Source organism: Cicer arietinum, chromosome 6 (genome assembly GCF_000331145.2).
Source record: "Cicer arietinum cultivar CDC Frontier isolate Library 1 chromosome 6, Cicar.CDCFrontier_v2.0, whole genome shotgun sequence".
NCBI classification, from domain to species: domain Eukaryota; kingdom Viridiplantae; phylum Streptophyta; class Magnoliopsida; order Fabales; family Fabaceae; genus Cicer; species Cicer arietinum.
This window is the reverse complement of record NC_021165.2, coordinates 70,504,084-70,517,372: the sequence shown is the minus strand read 5'-3', so window position 1 is coordinate 70,517,372 and position 13,289 is coordinate 70,504,084. Positions and strand designations below refer to the sequence as shown.

The 13,289-nt window shown below is 26.5% G+C and overlaps 1 protein-coding gene across 3 annotated transcripts in view; it reads right to left on the bottom strand.

Moving 5' to 3' along the window:
• The window catches only part of LOC101514948 (beta-amyrin synthase-like), a 13,716-nt gene extending 2,463 nt beyond the window's left edge, over positions 1 to 11,253 (bottom strand). The window contains exons 1-15 of one of the 3 annotated variants that reach the window (XM_027335407.2): positions 10,855 to 11,253; positions 9,748 to 9,933; positions 4,268 to 4,357; positions 3,782 to 3,979; positions 3,585 to 3,669; positions 3,293 to 3,459; positions 3,009 to 3,200; positions 2,820 to 2,933; positions 2,591 to 2,710; positions 2,307 to 2,429; positions 2,111 to 2,209; positions 1,870 to 1,926; positions 1,152 to 1,520; positions 969 to 1,049; positions 786 to 865 (exon numbers count right to left, since the gene is read on the bottom strand). In XM_027335407.2, coding sequence (XP_027191208.1) covers positions 786 to 865; positions 969 to 1,049; positions 1,152 to 1,520; positions 1,870 to 1,926; positions 2,111 to 2,209; positions 2,307 to 2,429; positions 2,591 to 2,710; positions 2,820 to 2,933; positions 3,009 to 3,200; positions 3,293 to 3,459; positions 3,585 to 3,669; positions 3,782 to 3,979; positions 4,268 to 4,357; positions 9,748 to 9,933; positions 10,855 to 11,055 — 2,162 coding nt within the window. In that variant the 5' untranslated portion in view covers positions 11,056 to 11,253. Of the gene's footprint in view, positions 1 to 785; positions 870 to 968; positions 1,050 to 1,151; positions 1,521 to 1,869; positions 1,927 to 2,110; positions 2,210 to 2,306; positions 2,430 to 2,590; positions 2,711 to 2,819; positions 2,934 to 3,008; positions 3,201 to 3,292; positions 3,460 to 3,584; positions 3,670 to 3,781; positions 3,980 to 4,267; positions 4,358 to 9,747; positions 9,934 to 10,854 lie in introns of all 3 variants that reach the window. The other 2 variants (XM_004507505.4, XM_073370507.1) reach the window with 2 other exon arrangements.
• Between the last annotated feature and the right edge of the window lie 2,036 nt (positions 11,254 to 13,289).

The window sequence follows — 13,289 nt, the reverse complement described above, 5'->3', positions numbered from 1 at the left end:
TCATGATGATTTGGACTCAAATTCTGTTTGGGGACTAAAACTGGGGAGAAACAAAATGGGGGGACTACTTTCAATTTTCACCTATAATAGGGGGACCAAAAGTGCAATTAAGCCTACTATTTTTTTTATAATAAAATGTTAGTGGACTAAATAACAACTGCGGGTCTTTTAATTTAATTTCAGTTAATATTTTAATTTTTTATTTATTTATTTATTTTTCAGTTAATATTTTAATTTTAAGTGACAATTTGATCTTTTATATTTTAAAATGTCAACAATGTTATCATTTTTTTTTTTTACAAAAATTCAACGAATTTTTTAAACAAAACTCATAAAATCAATTATCATCTTCAATATAATGCAAATTTCATCAAATGCATAACTCAAATATTCAAATAAACTTATATTTTCATCTCTAACAACATCAAATTCATTAAATAAAGAATGAAAATATATATGAGTTTATTTAAAGATTTAAGTTATGAATTTGATGAAATTTGCATTATATTGAAGATGATAATTAATTTTATAGGTTTTGTTTGAAAATTTTGATGAATTTTTGTAAAAAAATAATAATAATATTATTGACATTTTAAAACATAAAAGATCATATTGTAGTTTAAAATTAAAATAAAGGATTAAATTGAAAGAAAAAAAAATTAAAAATTAAAACGTTAATTGAAACGAAGGGAAATGACCGCTTATGTTACTTAGTCAATGTTAGTAAACGATTGTTTTTAGTTTTAAACCTAAGTCTTATTTAATATCAAAGGTTTGTGATAAACCTGTTGGGGCCAATTGCCTTCTTCCAATTGAGAATTGATGAGCAATTTGGCAGCACGATGAAGAGGAGTAAGGTCTCTCTCTGCCTAAGATAAGAATTAAAAAAAGAAAAAGCAACTATTTTAATATTCATGGGAAGTTAATTTAGTAGATACGTATTTTGACTTCTAATAAAGAAAACAAACCTGACCAACATGAATTAAACCCAAAAGAGCCCATGCAGTTTGTACAACATTTGATCTGCTTCCTTCGAGAGGTACATATATCTGCATTATTATTATTTAGTAAAATATCATCATTATTGTCAAATCATGTTGAAGTTGGCAAATGATTGGTCACTAATGAGTAATAGCCACTCAATTATGAACCTTTTTTGGGTTTGAAAGATAGCTTTCCCCCCACCCACCATCCTCTCTTTGAATTGTAAGAAGAAATTGAACAGCTTTGCGAATAGCAGAACAATTGGTATAAGTCTTTCCAGCAGCTGCTAAACCACCAAGAGCGAACCAAGTACCATAAATGAAGCAAACTCCCCAGTTTCCATACCATGAACCATTGCTTGTTTGTGTATCTTCAATGAATCGAACTGCATTGGCAATGAAATTATCTATCTCTTCCTTCCTATGACCTGGATACAATTTCTTGAACAAAACTAAAGCTTGAATTGCCGACCCCGTGCACTCTACATATTCATGCTCGACTACAATGTCCTCACAAAATTCCAAGGGATTGAGTAGCTACAAATATTAGAAGAGTCTGGAAACTATAAGTATTAACTAAAATATTATAATTGAAATTCAAAGTCATATAGTTTTTTTTTTAGAGTTTCACACAATTCATACGTAGGAGACAAGTTGAAAAAGTTATTTCACAAATTTTACAATTTTCACAACTTAAACAAGTTTTTAGAACTTAACACAATTCAGTCAAATATATTATTTTGATAATCTATCGTTATTATATATAAAAAAATTGATAATATATTATTATTATATATATAAAAATATATATAAAGGATGTTGTGGCCTCTGCCAGAGAAGATCCGCCAACTGTCAATGAATATGTACATATTAATACAATACTTACTTCTAACCATTTTGGAGCTGTGGTTGGTTCCCATGCTGGCAAACCACCGTTTTTACTCTACAAAGGATAAAAAAAAATGAAGTTGATTGAAAAAATAAATCAAGTAGTACAAATAAACAGAACATTAGTGATAAAAGTCATGTGTACAATTGATTATAAAGATCAAGTAGCAAGTTGAAACATCAGTAATTAACAATTAAATTAATTAAAAGTATATGGCAATAAATTTAATAGTACTTGCCTGAAACGATAATAGAATATTGATTGAATCATATAATCTTTCTGGTTCCAACTTTTCTCCTACAATCTCTGGAGGTAACATTGATAAAAGTAGACAACACTATACAAAAGAAGTGTAACTTTATTAACATACATTTATAGTGATTGAGAAAGTTCATTAACAAATTAAGTTGTCCATAGTCTATGTTGTTAATTACCTTCAAACCTTCTGCGGTGCCATCAGTAATTTGCCATCCATGGTCTTGATCGGAGAAGGTCCACGAACCTTTACAAATATGACGATACATACTCTTGAAATCTCCAGAAGGATTGTCCCTAACCTGTGAAAAAAGAGTACCAATTTCACTGTAAGATAAAGCTAGTACACATAATGTTCAAAGGCATGATGAACACTAAGTAGCCAACAATAAATGTACTTTCCTTAATTGAAGGAAGGAGAATTATGATTACACCATATGCTTGCCATTGAAATTAAGCCTACCTGAGATTTCTTGATGAAATTGTGACCTTTCAGAAGAACAGAACCAATTTCCTCAATTAGGTCAGTGGCAAGCAAAGCTTGAACAGCAAAAATAGCATCCCATGCTTGGCTACCAAAACTCTGCATTGTATTGACTTGAAAGTTACTTAATAAATGTATAAGCATCACTTATAATAGTAATTGTATTAATAATATGCTATTAGTAAATATGATGAATTTATAAATATACCTGCATGGTCATTCCATCTTCTGAAATCCATAAATAATCTGGAATCCTTGCTAGATGCTTCTTGAAAGCATCTCCATTTGGATCTTCCACCCAACAAGCAAGCATACATAAAACCTAATAAATATATACATGTTAATATATAGCATATTTTAATAATCACTATATTTAATTGTCATGCTATATACTTACCTTTTCCACACACCCAATGGTTATGTATCGACTATTCTCATCTTCATAATGGATATGCTTCATTGTTACTTCAAGAGCCTTTTCTCTAACTAGTTTGTTTAAAGGCCAATGAGTCAGAAGTGGCTCAGTGAATATGTATAAGCTATCACATATCAAATCATACATCAATGTATGAGGAGAATAAAGATCTTCCTGTGAGACATAAAATGGATCAATATCCCTCCTATGTTAAAGATAATATGTAAATTGATACATTGTGATCAATTAAAGACAATTTCTATCACCTTTGCACATAAGTGACGTGATTTCGACCAATTAATTTTTTCATAAGGTTGAGTATGAAGTTCTTCTCTCAACTGTAAGATAAGTGGTGTGATTGGACCCACAAATCTCTTCCCGTACAAGTAAGACATAGGCATGTATACCGATCGACAATAACACCACATTTTAGCTGTAATAAATAAAGATGAAAATGAGATAGAATAACTCTCAATTAAATAATTAAACATTATTGTATGTTCTATAATGTATCTCACATATTAAACATATTAACAAACTATAGTAAATTAATTCAACCTGGATGAATAGGAAGAAATGAAGGAAGCATCCAAAACTCAGGGGGCATTGGGTTGCTTCCGGACCAATCAAACACACCAAGTATCTATAGGTAAATAATACATTCATTTTTTTTTGGTACAATAATACATTCAAATTAATAAATACATATTTTCCTATTAGTTTCTAAATTCTTATAATGGATATAAAAATAGTACCGAAAGCCAAATTTTCCCCCATGAAGATATATATGTTACGCCACCGTGATCATGAATCCACTTTCTTGCTCTAGCACAAGCATTGTCTTCACCTCCATTAGGCCCTTTTCCAAGAATTCTCATACATATATAGTTGAGTGCAGTACAAAACATGGTGCTGTGACCCTCTATGTGTAGCCCCCAACCCCCATCTTCATTCTACAAATGAAACCACAACATGGTCAATTCAATATCAATATTTTTTAGATATGCAAGTGTTAGTGATTAACATATTATGCGAACTTGTTAACACATGATTGAATCATAAACCTCATTGGTAATACTCCTTAAACATCTCAACCCATACAATAGCACTACACCTTTGGGGACTCAATATGAATTATGAATTGTACATAACTAAAATCATGATGAAATCTCAAATTTCAAGGTAAATTAATCTAAATAAGCAATTATAACTGAGTGTTAAAATTGAATGATGGACTGTACCTGGTGACAATATATGTAACGAAGAATTTCTTTACGATGCTCTTTCGAAAATATCAAATCAAGATGTCCCGTAATATAGACACAAAAAACCTTCAAGTAAAAATTAATAGTATATATTAGTGATTACTCCAGCTTACTGAACATAAATTATAAATTATGGAAGGAATTTGATAAAAATAGTGAAAAACAATATGTTAATATTGCACAACACACCTCTCACACATTACGCAACAAGGAATCAATTATTTTATTATTATTATTTTGACCTTTTGTAATGTTGAGGAATGCAATTTAAGAAATGGGTGAGTTTATACAAGGTCAACCACTGTCACAAGTTGACAAATGGTTCGAAGGCCTACATAAGGATAAGACTATTAAGGTAATTTGTTTTATGCTTTCAAAAAAAAAAAAAAATTTATATTCAATAAAAAGACATCTAAAATCAAATTTTTTTACTTAATAAAAAGCCTTATATTAATATATTTATAATTAAATTAATAAAACATTATTTTAAATTAATATTATCTCAACAAATATTAAATCAATTAACTACATTATTAATTAAAAAAGAAATATTATACATAATCAATTATATTATTTTAATTTATTATTTATATTATAAAGTGTAAAAAATAAATAAAAATTTAGTAACACTTGTGTGTCGGCCCTCAATGGTTCACTATGAACACTTGCGAGTGAGTAAAGAAAAATATCAATAATGCAAAAATCCTAGCAATCGCCTCGCTTTTTTCTTCGGTTGAATTTCTCTTTTTTGGTCCAAAATCGTCCATATAATTCATTTTCTCATTTTCTTTAATTCAAATAAGTGATTTTTACACTTATTTAGTTTTTATTTTTGTGATTTATCTGTCTTAGTACGACATTCTTTTGATTTTTCGTCTTATTGCAGTATTATTTTAGTTTTTCATTTTATGGCAGTGTCCATTTAATTTTAGATTGACATATTAAATTTAATCTAGTGTAAGTCCAATCAATGACTTTGACATCTTCAATGTTGCAGCGTCAAAGGTATGAGTATTTTAGACACATCAATTTTGTCACATTTGTAGACATTTATTTTATTTTATATTAGATGGATGTTGTAGTTTGTTCGTAAATTTGTTCTTTTTTAATTTTAGCAATTTTAAATTATATTGTTAATCGATATAATTTCTACTAATGTAAATAAATGTCCATTTTTAATTATAAAAAAAATTGAAACCAAGAAAACGTGAGAGGCTAGATTTGATTTGACCGATGATCGATGGAAATATGTTTATGTATATTTTACTCATATGTTAAGCTCTCGTGTGCAACATATCTACTGCCCAAAAAACCATATGACTTTTAGATATGGGTGGACAAAGTTTAATTTTAAATTAGAACTTTTTGAAAACTGAACCGAATTATTTATCAGTTTGAAAAAATTGAATCGCATCAGATTTATTACTCTGAACTAAACCAAACTGATTTTAGCTTAGTTTTTTTTGTTCCTATAGGCCAAATTTTACATAATTAATACTTCTAAAAAAATAAGTTTGGTTATAGTTTTATCGAACTAAAAATCAATTTGGTTCAATTTTTTGAGCTAAAAATTAGTTCGGTTCGGTTCTAGTTTCTTAAAAATCAGTTCGGTTAATACATTGTTTTTGAAAAAAATAGTTTGTTTCTCAATTTTTATAAATCATTTCATTTCAAAAACAGTTCGATTCAGTTCAATTCGGCAGTTTGATTCAATTTTTGATTTTTTTGAACACCCTTACTATTAGATACTACGTGTTCTTAGTGTAGCTGAGGTGTTAACTTCAAATTATCAAATATATCTCGTATGGGTCTTTTAAGTTTGTTTTCTTTGTATTGGTCCTTTAAAATTTAAAGTTTCTTTTTCTCATATAAGTCCTTAAAGTCTCAAATAAATATATTTTGGTACTTTCTTTTCTTTACCATCTTCATCAAAACAGAAAACGTACAAAAGTTTGAGATTATTTCTTCCATCCTCTTCATTTATATCATCTTTTTCATCAACTTTCACCATCTTCATCAAATTCAAAATAAATAAATAAATTATATTGATTTTTTATTCAGTCATACATACCATAATGTTCAAAAAAGAAACCCAAACAATTGAGAAAATCTCAAATCTTGTCTCTCCAACTATTGAAACATAAAAAAATCCAAAATATCTTAACCTAAAATGTTTTCCTTCTCCTTACCAAAAAATTGTTCTTGAAACATTTCTTTTTCAAAACCATTAACACATATTGTTCATTTTCAAAAAATTGAAATATAGATCATATCATTCACAACTCTAAAACCATGCTTTGGACAAAAGTTACAATTGACATGTTTTTGCCTGAACCATTATTTCAAAACAATAGTGTTGGATATTTGAAAGAAAAAAAAGGTTTCAAGAACATTTTATGTCGAAGAAGACAAGGGTTAAGGGAGAAATTCAAATTTTTTATGGAAAATAGAAGGGAAACTTTTTCGATTTCAATATCTTTTTTAGATTTTTGGATTTCAATAGTTGGAGGGATAAATTTGGAATTTTGTTTCAAATTTTTTAGGATTCTTTGTTGAAGAAAATGAAAATTGATTAAAAAATCAATATTAGAATTTTATTTTAAATTTGACGAAGATGATGACTACTAATATGAAAAAAAAAAGAAGTTAAAAAATCAATATAAAAAAATTCACTAATTTGGAGTTACCATACGTTATATACATTTTAGCGTTTAACAATCACATGAATTTTTATTTTTATATGAGAAATAGGTCAAACTTAAAGCGTCACCAACATAATTTTTCTTATCTAATGTTATATACGAAGACAACTCTGAAGTTAACTATTAATAACTATTAGAGATGTAAGATAGGATACGTCAAACTAATATACTCTATTAGAACCAAAGTGAATTGAAATTCTAATCCTTAACTAATTTTTATGATAATCTTCATATACAAGTGAATACTTTATCATTTGATAATTTTTTTTTAAGTGAGCAGATAGTCATAACCATCTTTAAAGAACTCAACAAATTAATGGCCAAGACCAAAAGAGATATTATGTATCTGTTTTACATGAATCTAGTGATACAAGCTTCCTCCTTAACAAAATCTTCCCGAACCACCAATGGATTACGTTCAAGTAATTTTCATTTAGATTAAAGATCAATACATCACTATAAGAAAATATTTATATATTTACGGAAAATTATCTACGAATCTGAGTATGTAAGTAAATTATTTTTTATCTACAAAAAATACATAAGTAAATTTGTTATAAAATAAATTAATTTTTTTAATTATTTCTGACAATCATTCCGAAGGTAAAATTCAAAAAAAAAAACTTACAATGTAAATTGAATGGTTTTAGTTTTAATTTTTCAACATATTGTCCGTGTTTTTATTAATTTTGTTATTTCTATTGTTTTTGGACGTAACCTTTATGTGTTGAGGGAAGAAAAAAAAAAGAAGGAAAAAAGATTTTGTGACTTAACATTCCTTAGTTTTTTTCTTCAACCAAGGCACATATTGAACATTCCAGACTTGATTTCGACATGGCAACTCCATCTCACCTTCTCAAGTTCGTTTTGTTCTCGCTCTCTTTCAGTCTCTCATCCTCTTGTTCGATTTTCATGGTTATTTGTTGAGTAAAGAAACAAAGAAATGGTTGATTAATTATTTGTTCACCCTCGTTTCATTTTGCAAATTTTTCTGGAATTCTAAAATTTCAAATCTAAATTCTCAATAGCATTCTCCATCACAAAGTAATAACTTGAACCCTCCCATGGTTTAAATGTTTTTTATTGGAAGTTTGTTTTAAGCTAGAGTATGTTTCACATCCTTAATTGATCTCTTTAAATTCTCAATTTTTTTTTTCTTTTTGGGTTTATAATTTTAGCTCTTTCTATTCTTGAGGTGTTTACTTAATGATCTTTAAACCCTAAAAAAAAAATCGTTTGTGTGTGTGTGTGAAAATTATATTATTTAACTGAAAATTATATGGCTTTTCTTGTTTAATAGGACATAGTTGATTAAGGACCATTGGTTTATATTATATGATTGGTTTATAATTTTTTCAACTTAAATGTGTTAGTCATACATATGAAGTTATAATATGTTTTATAATCTTTTAGTTTGTTGTTGTTTAGTATCTATAAGTTGGATGAGAGTGTGCATTTAATCTTTTAAATTCTTTTCTATTCTAATATAACTCATGGAAATGTCATGTGTTATGTTTGACTATGACATTTTCGTGAGTAAAGTTTTTATTTTCTAGTATGACATTATCCACAGAAAAGTCATCAGTAATGTTACCCACAAAGAAGACATGAGTCAGTTTACCCACAAAAATATAATGAGTAAATGTAACTCAAAACATTTATATGGATAATATTTTATCTATGAATCAATTATCTACAAACCGTATCCGTGGATAATTTATGAATAATTCTTAATAACTCACGGCGTTTTTGTAGATAAAGTCAAAATATGCCGAAGTAATGAAATATTTTCTTATTGTACAAACTACTTTGTTAGTCGAATCATTCATAACCATCAATGGATTACTCTAAAGTAACTATCATCTTGTTGGAAAATTGAAGTATCATTAAGTGAATTTAAAACAAGTATTGACTTTACGCAATAGCCAATAATTCAAAATCATTTTCCATAGTCTCTTCACCAAGTACCATCGTCCATAGATAACTTTTTCATTTAAGAATTTCAATACTATCTTGAAATGGGCCATGTACATCTTTATTGATGTCTACAAAATTTGTCTCACTATTTTTATTTCTTTTGTTTTTCATAGAATAAGTATGTATCTACATATATTCGTAAAGAATCTTAGAAATATTAGATACATTTTTTTTAAATAAAAAGAATAATTATGATACTTTTAAAATACATATCCGCGAATATTTATAAAATATCAATCTAATAAAAAATATTTACCTAATTATATATTACATATACAATACATACAAATAATATCAAAGTATATAATTATAAAGATAATTGCTTCAAAAAAATTATATAGATAATGATTTTCATTTATGTAAACCAAAATTTATCTTTGAAGCAAAGTTAATAATATAAAGAGAACATGTACCTAAATTTTCTAAAGTAAAACTGTAACATTTTATTGAATAGATTTAAATAAATTTTTGGATTGATATTTACGTATTTCATAAATTGAAAAAAAAATAAAATGATTAAAACTGCAATTAATATATTTACGTATTTTAACTAAATACCATGTGTTTTTTTACTATAATCAGTTTGAATATTATTTTACTACAAAAAATCTTTCATTAAATAAACGAAAAGATTAAGTAAAAGATGATAAATTGCATCAGTATAGACTAATCTACTTGGAATACTTTATTTTAATAATTAAAATTATATTAATTTTTTATAATAAAATATAAATAAAAAAAGCAATAATTTATAAAAACATTGAGTAAAGCACTCACCAATGGAGGAAGGAAAAAGAGAGGACCCGCAATTTGAGCAGGCCAATGGCCATCAGTGGTTTGCAATGCTGCTAGATGATGTGTGCCCCTTCTCAATGCACTTGTAGCTTTCTCATATGTTATCTCTTCTCCATCTTCTATCTTTACACTATCTATTGTTTGTTTGAAATTATTTTCTCTCAAAATCTATATACATGTGCCAACAAGAAGCAAAAGTAGAAAATATATATTTAGAAAATATATATATCTAAATACATATTTTAAATTACATATTTTATGATATAAATATATTAATTATTTATAAGTCATTAATTAAATTATAAAAGTGAAAATTTTATGAAGTTGAATGTTAAATTTTGAGAGGATTTTATTATAATTTCATAAGTGTTGATCATTGTATTATATATCATGTTATTTAAAATATATCAGATCATCAGTTTTTACTTAAAAAATTATAATGAGAGACCAAAACTGACAGATTTTAAAATAAATAATCAAATTGATGAATTGGTAAAAATATAGGGACTAAAACTGCAATTAAATCTATTTTAAAACTATAATTATTTAAGAATTTAAGTTATATACATTCTTAGTGTAAAGTATTTTTAAATAATTAACTAATCACAACAGTTATATCATTAATAATATTTACTTTTATCTTAATTACTTATAAATTCACTTTCATAATTGATCATGATTTGTCGATTGTATAAAAAAAATTATGCATGAAAATTAAATTTATTATTTAATTCTTTCATCTTTTACTTTTTATTTATGTGTGTACGATGAAATAATTTTTATATAAAAAACAGAGATAAGAAATTAAAGTATCATTCTACTTTAGTCATGCTCTGTAGAGTTTTTTTCTTTCTATTTTTATAAAATTCTATTTAAATTTTCGACTTACATTAAATTCTTTTATTAATATAATTAATTTATATTTTTATAACTTACAATAAATATTAATTAATTTTCTGTTTCAAAAACATAAAATTGTAATAGTAATAACAAATATTTTTTTTTAAATAATATTAATTAGTAATAAATTGAATGTTTTGAATTTTGGTAATTTAATTAATAGAGTTTATATATAAGAATAAAAGATACCTGAAAACGCCAAAGAAGGTCAGCACAAGGTTTAACTTGGAAGCGATTGTTATAGAAATTGAGACGAGCTTGTTGAACTTGTTCTCTTTCCTCTTTAGTTCCTGCTTCTGAATCATATTCCCATATTTGTCTCCCTACAAACTCATTTGTGCTGAATATGTATGGATCTTTCCCTCCATCTGCTATTTTCAGCCTCCACATCTTTCTTTTCTCTTTTCTTTTTTTATTATTTAAATTATCTAACTCTAACCAAATAACATATATAATAACCAAACCTTGTATTACTGATGATTCTACCAAATTATTAATGAAAACCCACCGAGAGATTTGTGTCAAGGACTAGCTAGCTTAGATTACACATTCTTCCATATGAGGAAACAGATATTCTTATTGCGCTACTTATAGCATTATTTTATAGGTAAGGTGTACGTTGTTTTAGGAAAAACGTGCTTAAATTATCTAAATTAACTAAAATTAGCCACGTATACCACATTAATTCGATATTAAATCTTAATAGACAAAGAATATTAAATGGAATAGGAATAGAAATGGAGAAGAGGGAATTTTAAGATGAATAATTCGTCTTTTTCTAACGTTCGATTTCATTTTGTTTATATTGAAATAGATACATAGTGAATTAATGGACAAACAAAAAAGATATTTTCAAGCCTCAGCATCTTTTCTTTTCTTTCTTTTTAATTAGGCTTAATTGCAGTTTTGATTTCTCTATTTTAGCTGAATCGTAAAAGTAGTTCTCCATTTTATTTCTTTCCAATTTTAGTCCCAAAATAGAATTTTGGTCCAAAACTTGACGAATTTTTTTTTTTTTTTTGCGTTTATTTAAGTCACATCATGCCTAAAGATTTCGTGGTGCAACAATTGTATCTGAAATCTATTATTATAAATGGTGTGGTGTGACTTGAAAAAAATGAAACTTCGTCAAGTTTTGGACCAAAATTTTATTTGGGGATCAAAACTAAGAATAAATAAAATAGGGGGACTACTTTTATGATTCAGCTAAAATAGTTGGACCAAAACAACAATTAAGCCTTTTAATTATAACCAAGTTCTAAAATTAAGACTTAATTACAGTTTTGATCCCTCTACTTTTTACCGATTTACGAAATTGATCTTCCTATTTTAAAAGTTATCAGTTTTGATCGCTCTTATATTTTTTAACTAAAAAAAATTGATGATTTGATATGTTTTAAATGATGTGGTATGCGACTTCATGATATAGTATCCTCTAGATACATTAATTATTCGCATCTCGTTAATTAAACTACAAAAATAAAAAGTTGCCAAATTGAAAGTTAAGTTTTTAGATGTTTTATTGCGATTTAATGAGTATTATAGTCATTTTACATTATCATATCATATGTTAAGTTGTTTAAAACATGTCAAATTGCTATTTTTTTGTTAAAAAATCAGAATAAAAGACTAAAACGGTGAGATTTTAAAGTAAGAAAACCGATTTCATGAATTAATAAAAATAAAAGAACTAAAACTACAATTAAATCTAAAATTAATGTTGATTGAACACAAATTATCTTTTTGAGGCGATTGAACACAAATTAAAACTAACAAAATATATTTCTCTTTCTAATTATAATTTAAATACATTCTAACTACTAACTACAACAACAAGAACTCCAACTACCTCCTAGTTCTATTTTATATGTAAATTTTATCTTATCTAAAAGTAATATTGTTTTAATAAATATTAAACTAATTAATTTTATTATTAATTAAAAAATATTATATAAAACTAATTATATTAATTCAATAAATTATTTTATATTTTAAAACATATGAAAAATAAAATTTGAACAAAAATTTAATAATTTTATTAAAAAACTATTATGAGTTTAAAAAAAATTGTCTTTTTAAAATATGCATTAAACCATAATAGGTGTTAGGTTGATTCTCGGATAAATAGATACTATAACCGATAATTAATTAACTAACATCAACTTACACACCTCTAATCTCCAAACTAAAGAAACACACACAAAAGATAAGCAAATATTACGAACCGTGAGATTTATTTGTGTTTTTGTTTTGAAATCGATCTTATGGGAACTGAACTATGAGGAAATAGAAGTAATACACCAAGCAATGACGAATAAATACAGCAATCGTTAATTCAATAACCTTAACTCAGACATCTCTCATTCTTAAATTAAATAAACACAAACAAAAGATAAATCAATTTTTACCAACTTATACTTATTGTGGTGCATGATTTGAGACCGATCTAATGTGAATTGAATTAAGAGGAAACAAAAGTATTACCAGGAAGGGATGCTAAAGAATTTATTCCACATAGGAAAAACTGATCATCATAGCTTTTATCAATAAGGTCTAATAGGTGGCGTCTTTAGGGTGGAGAAATGCTCATGTGGTCCATAATACACCACTTTTTTCCATGGTTA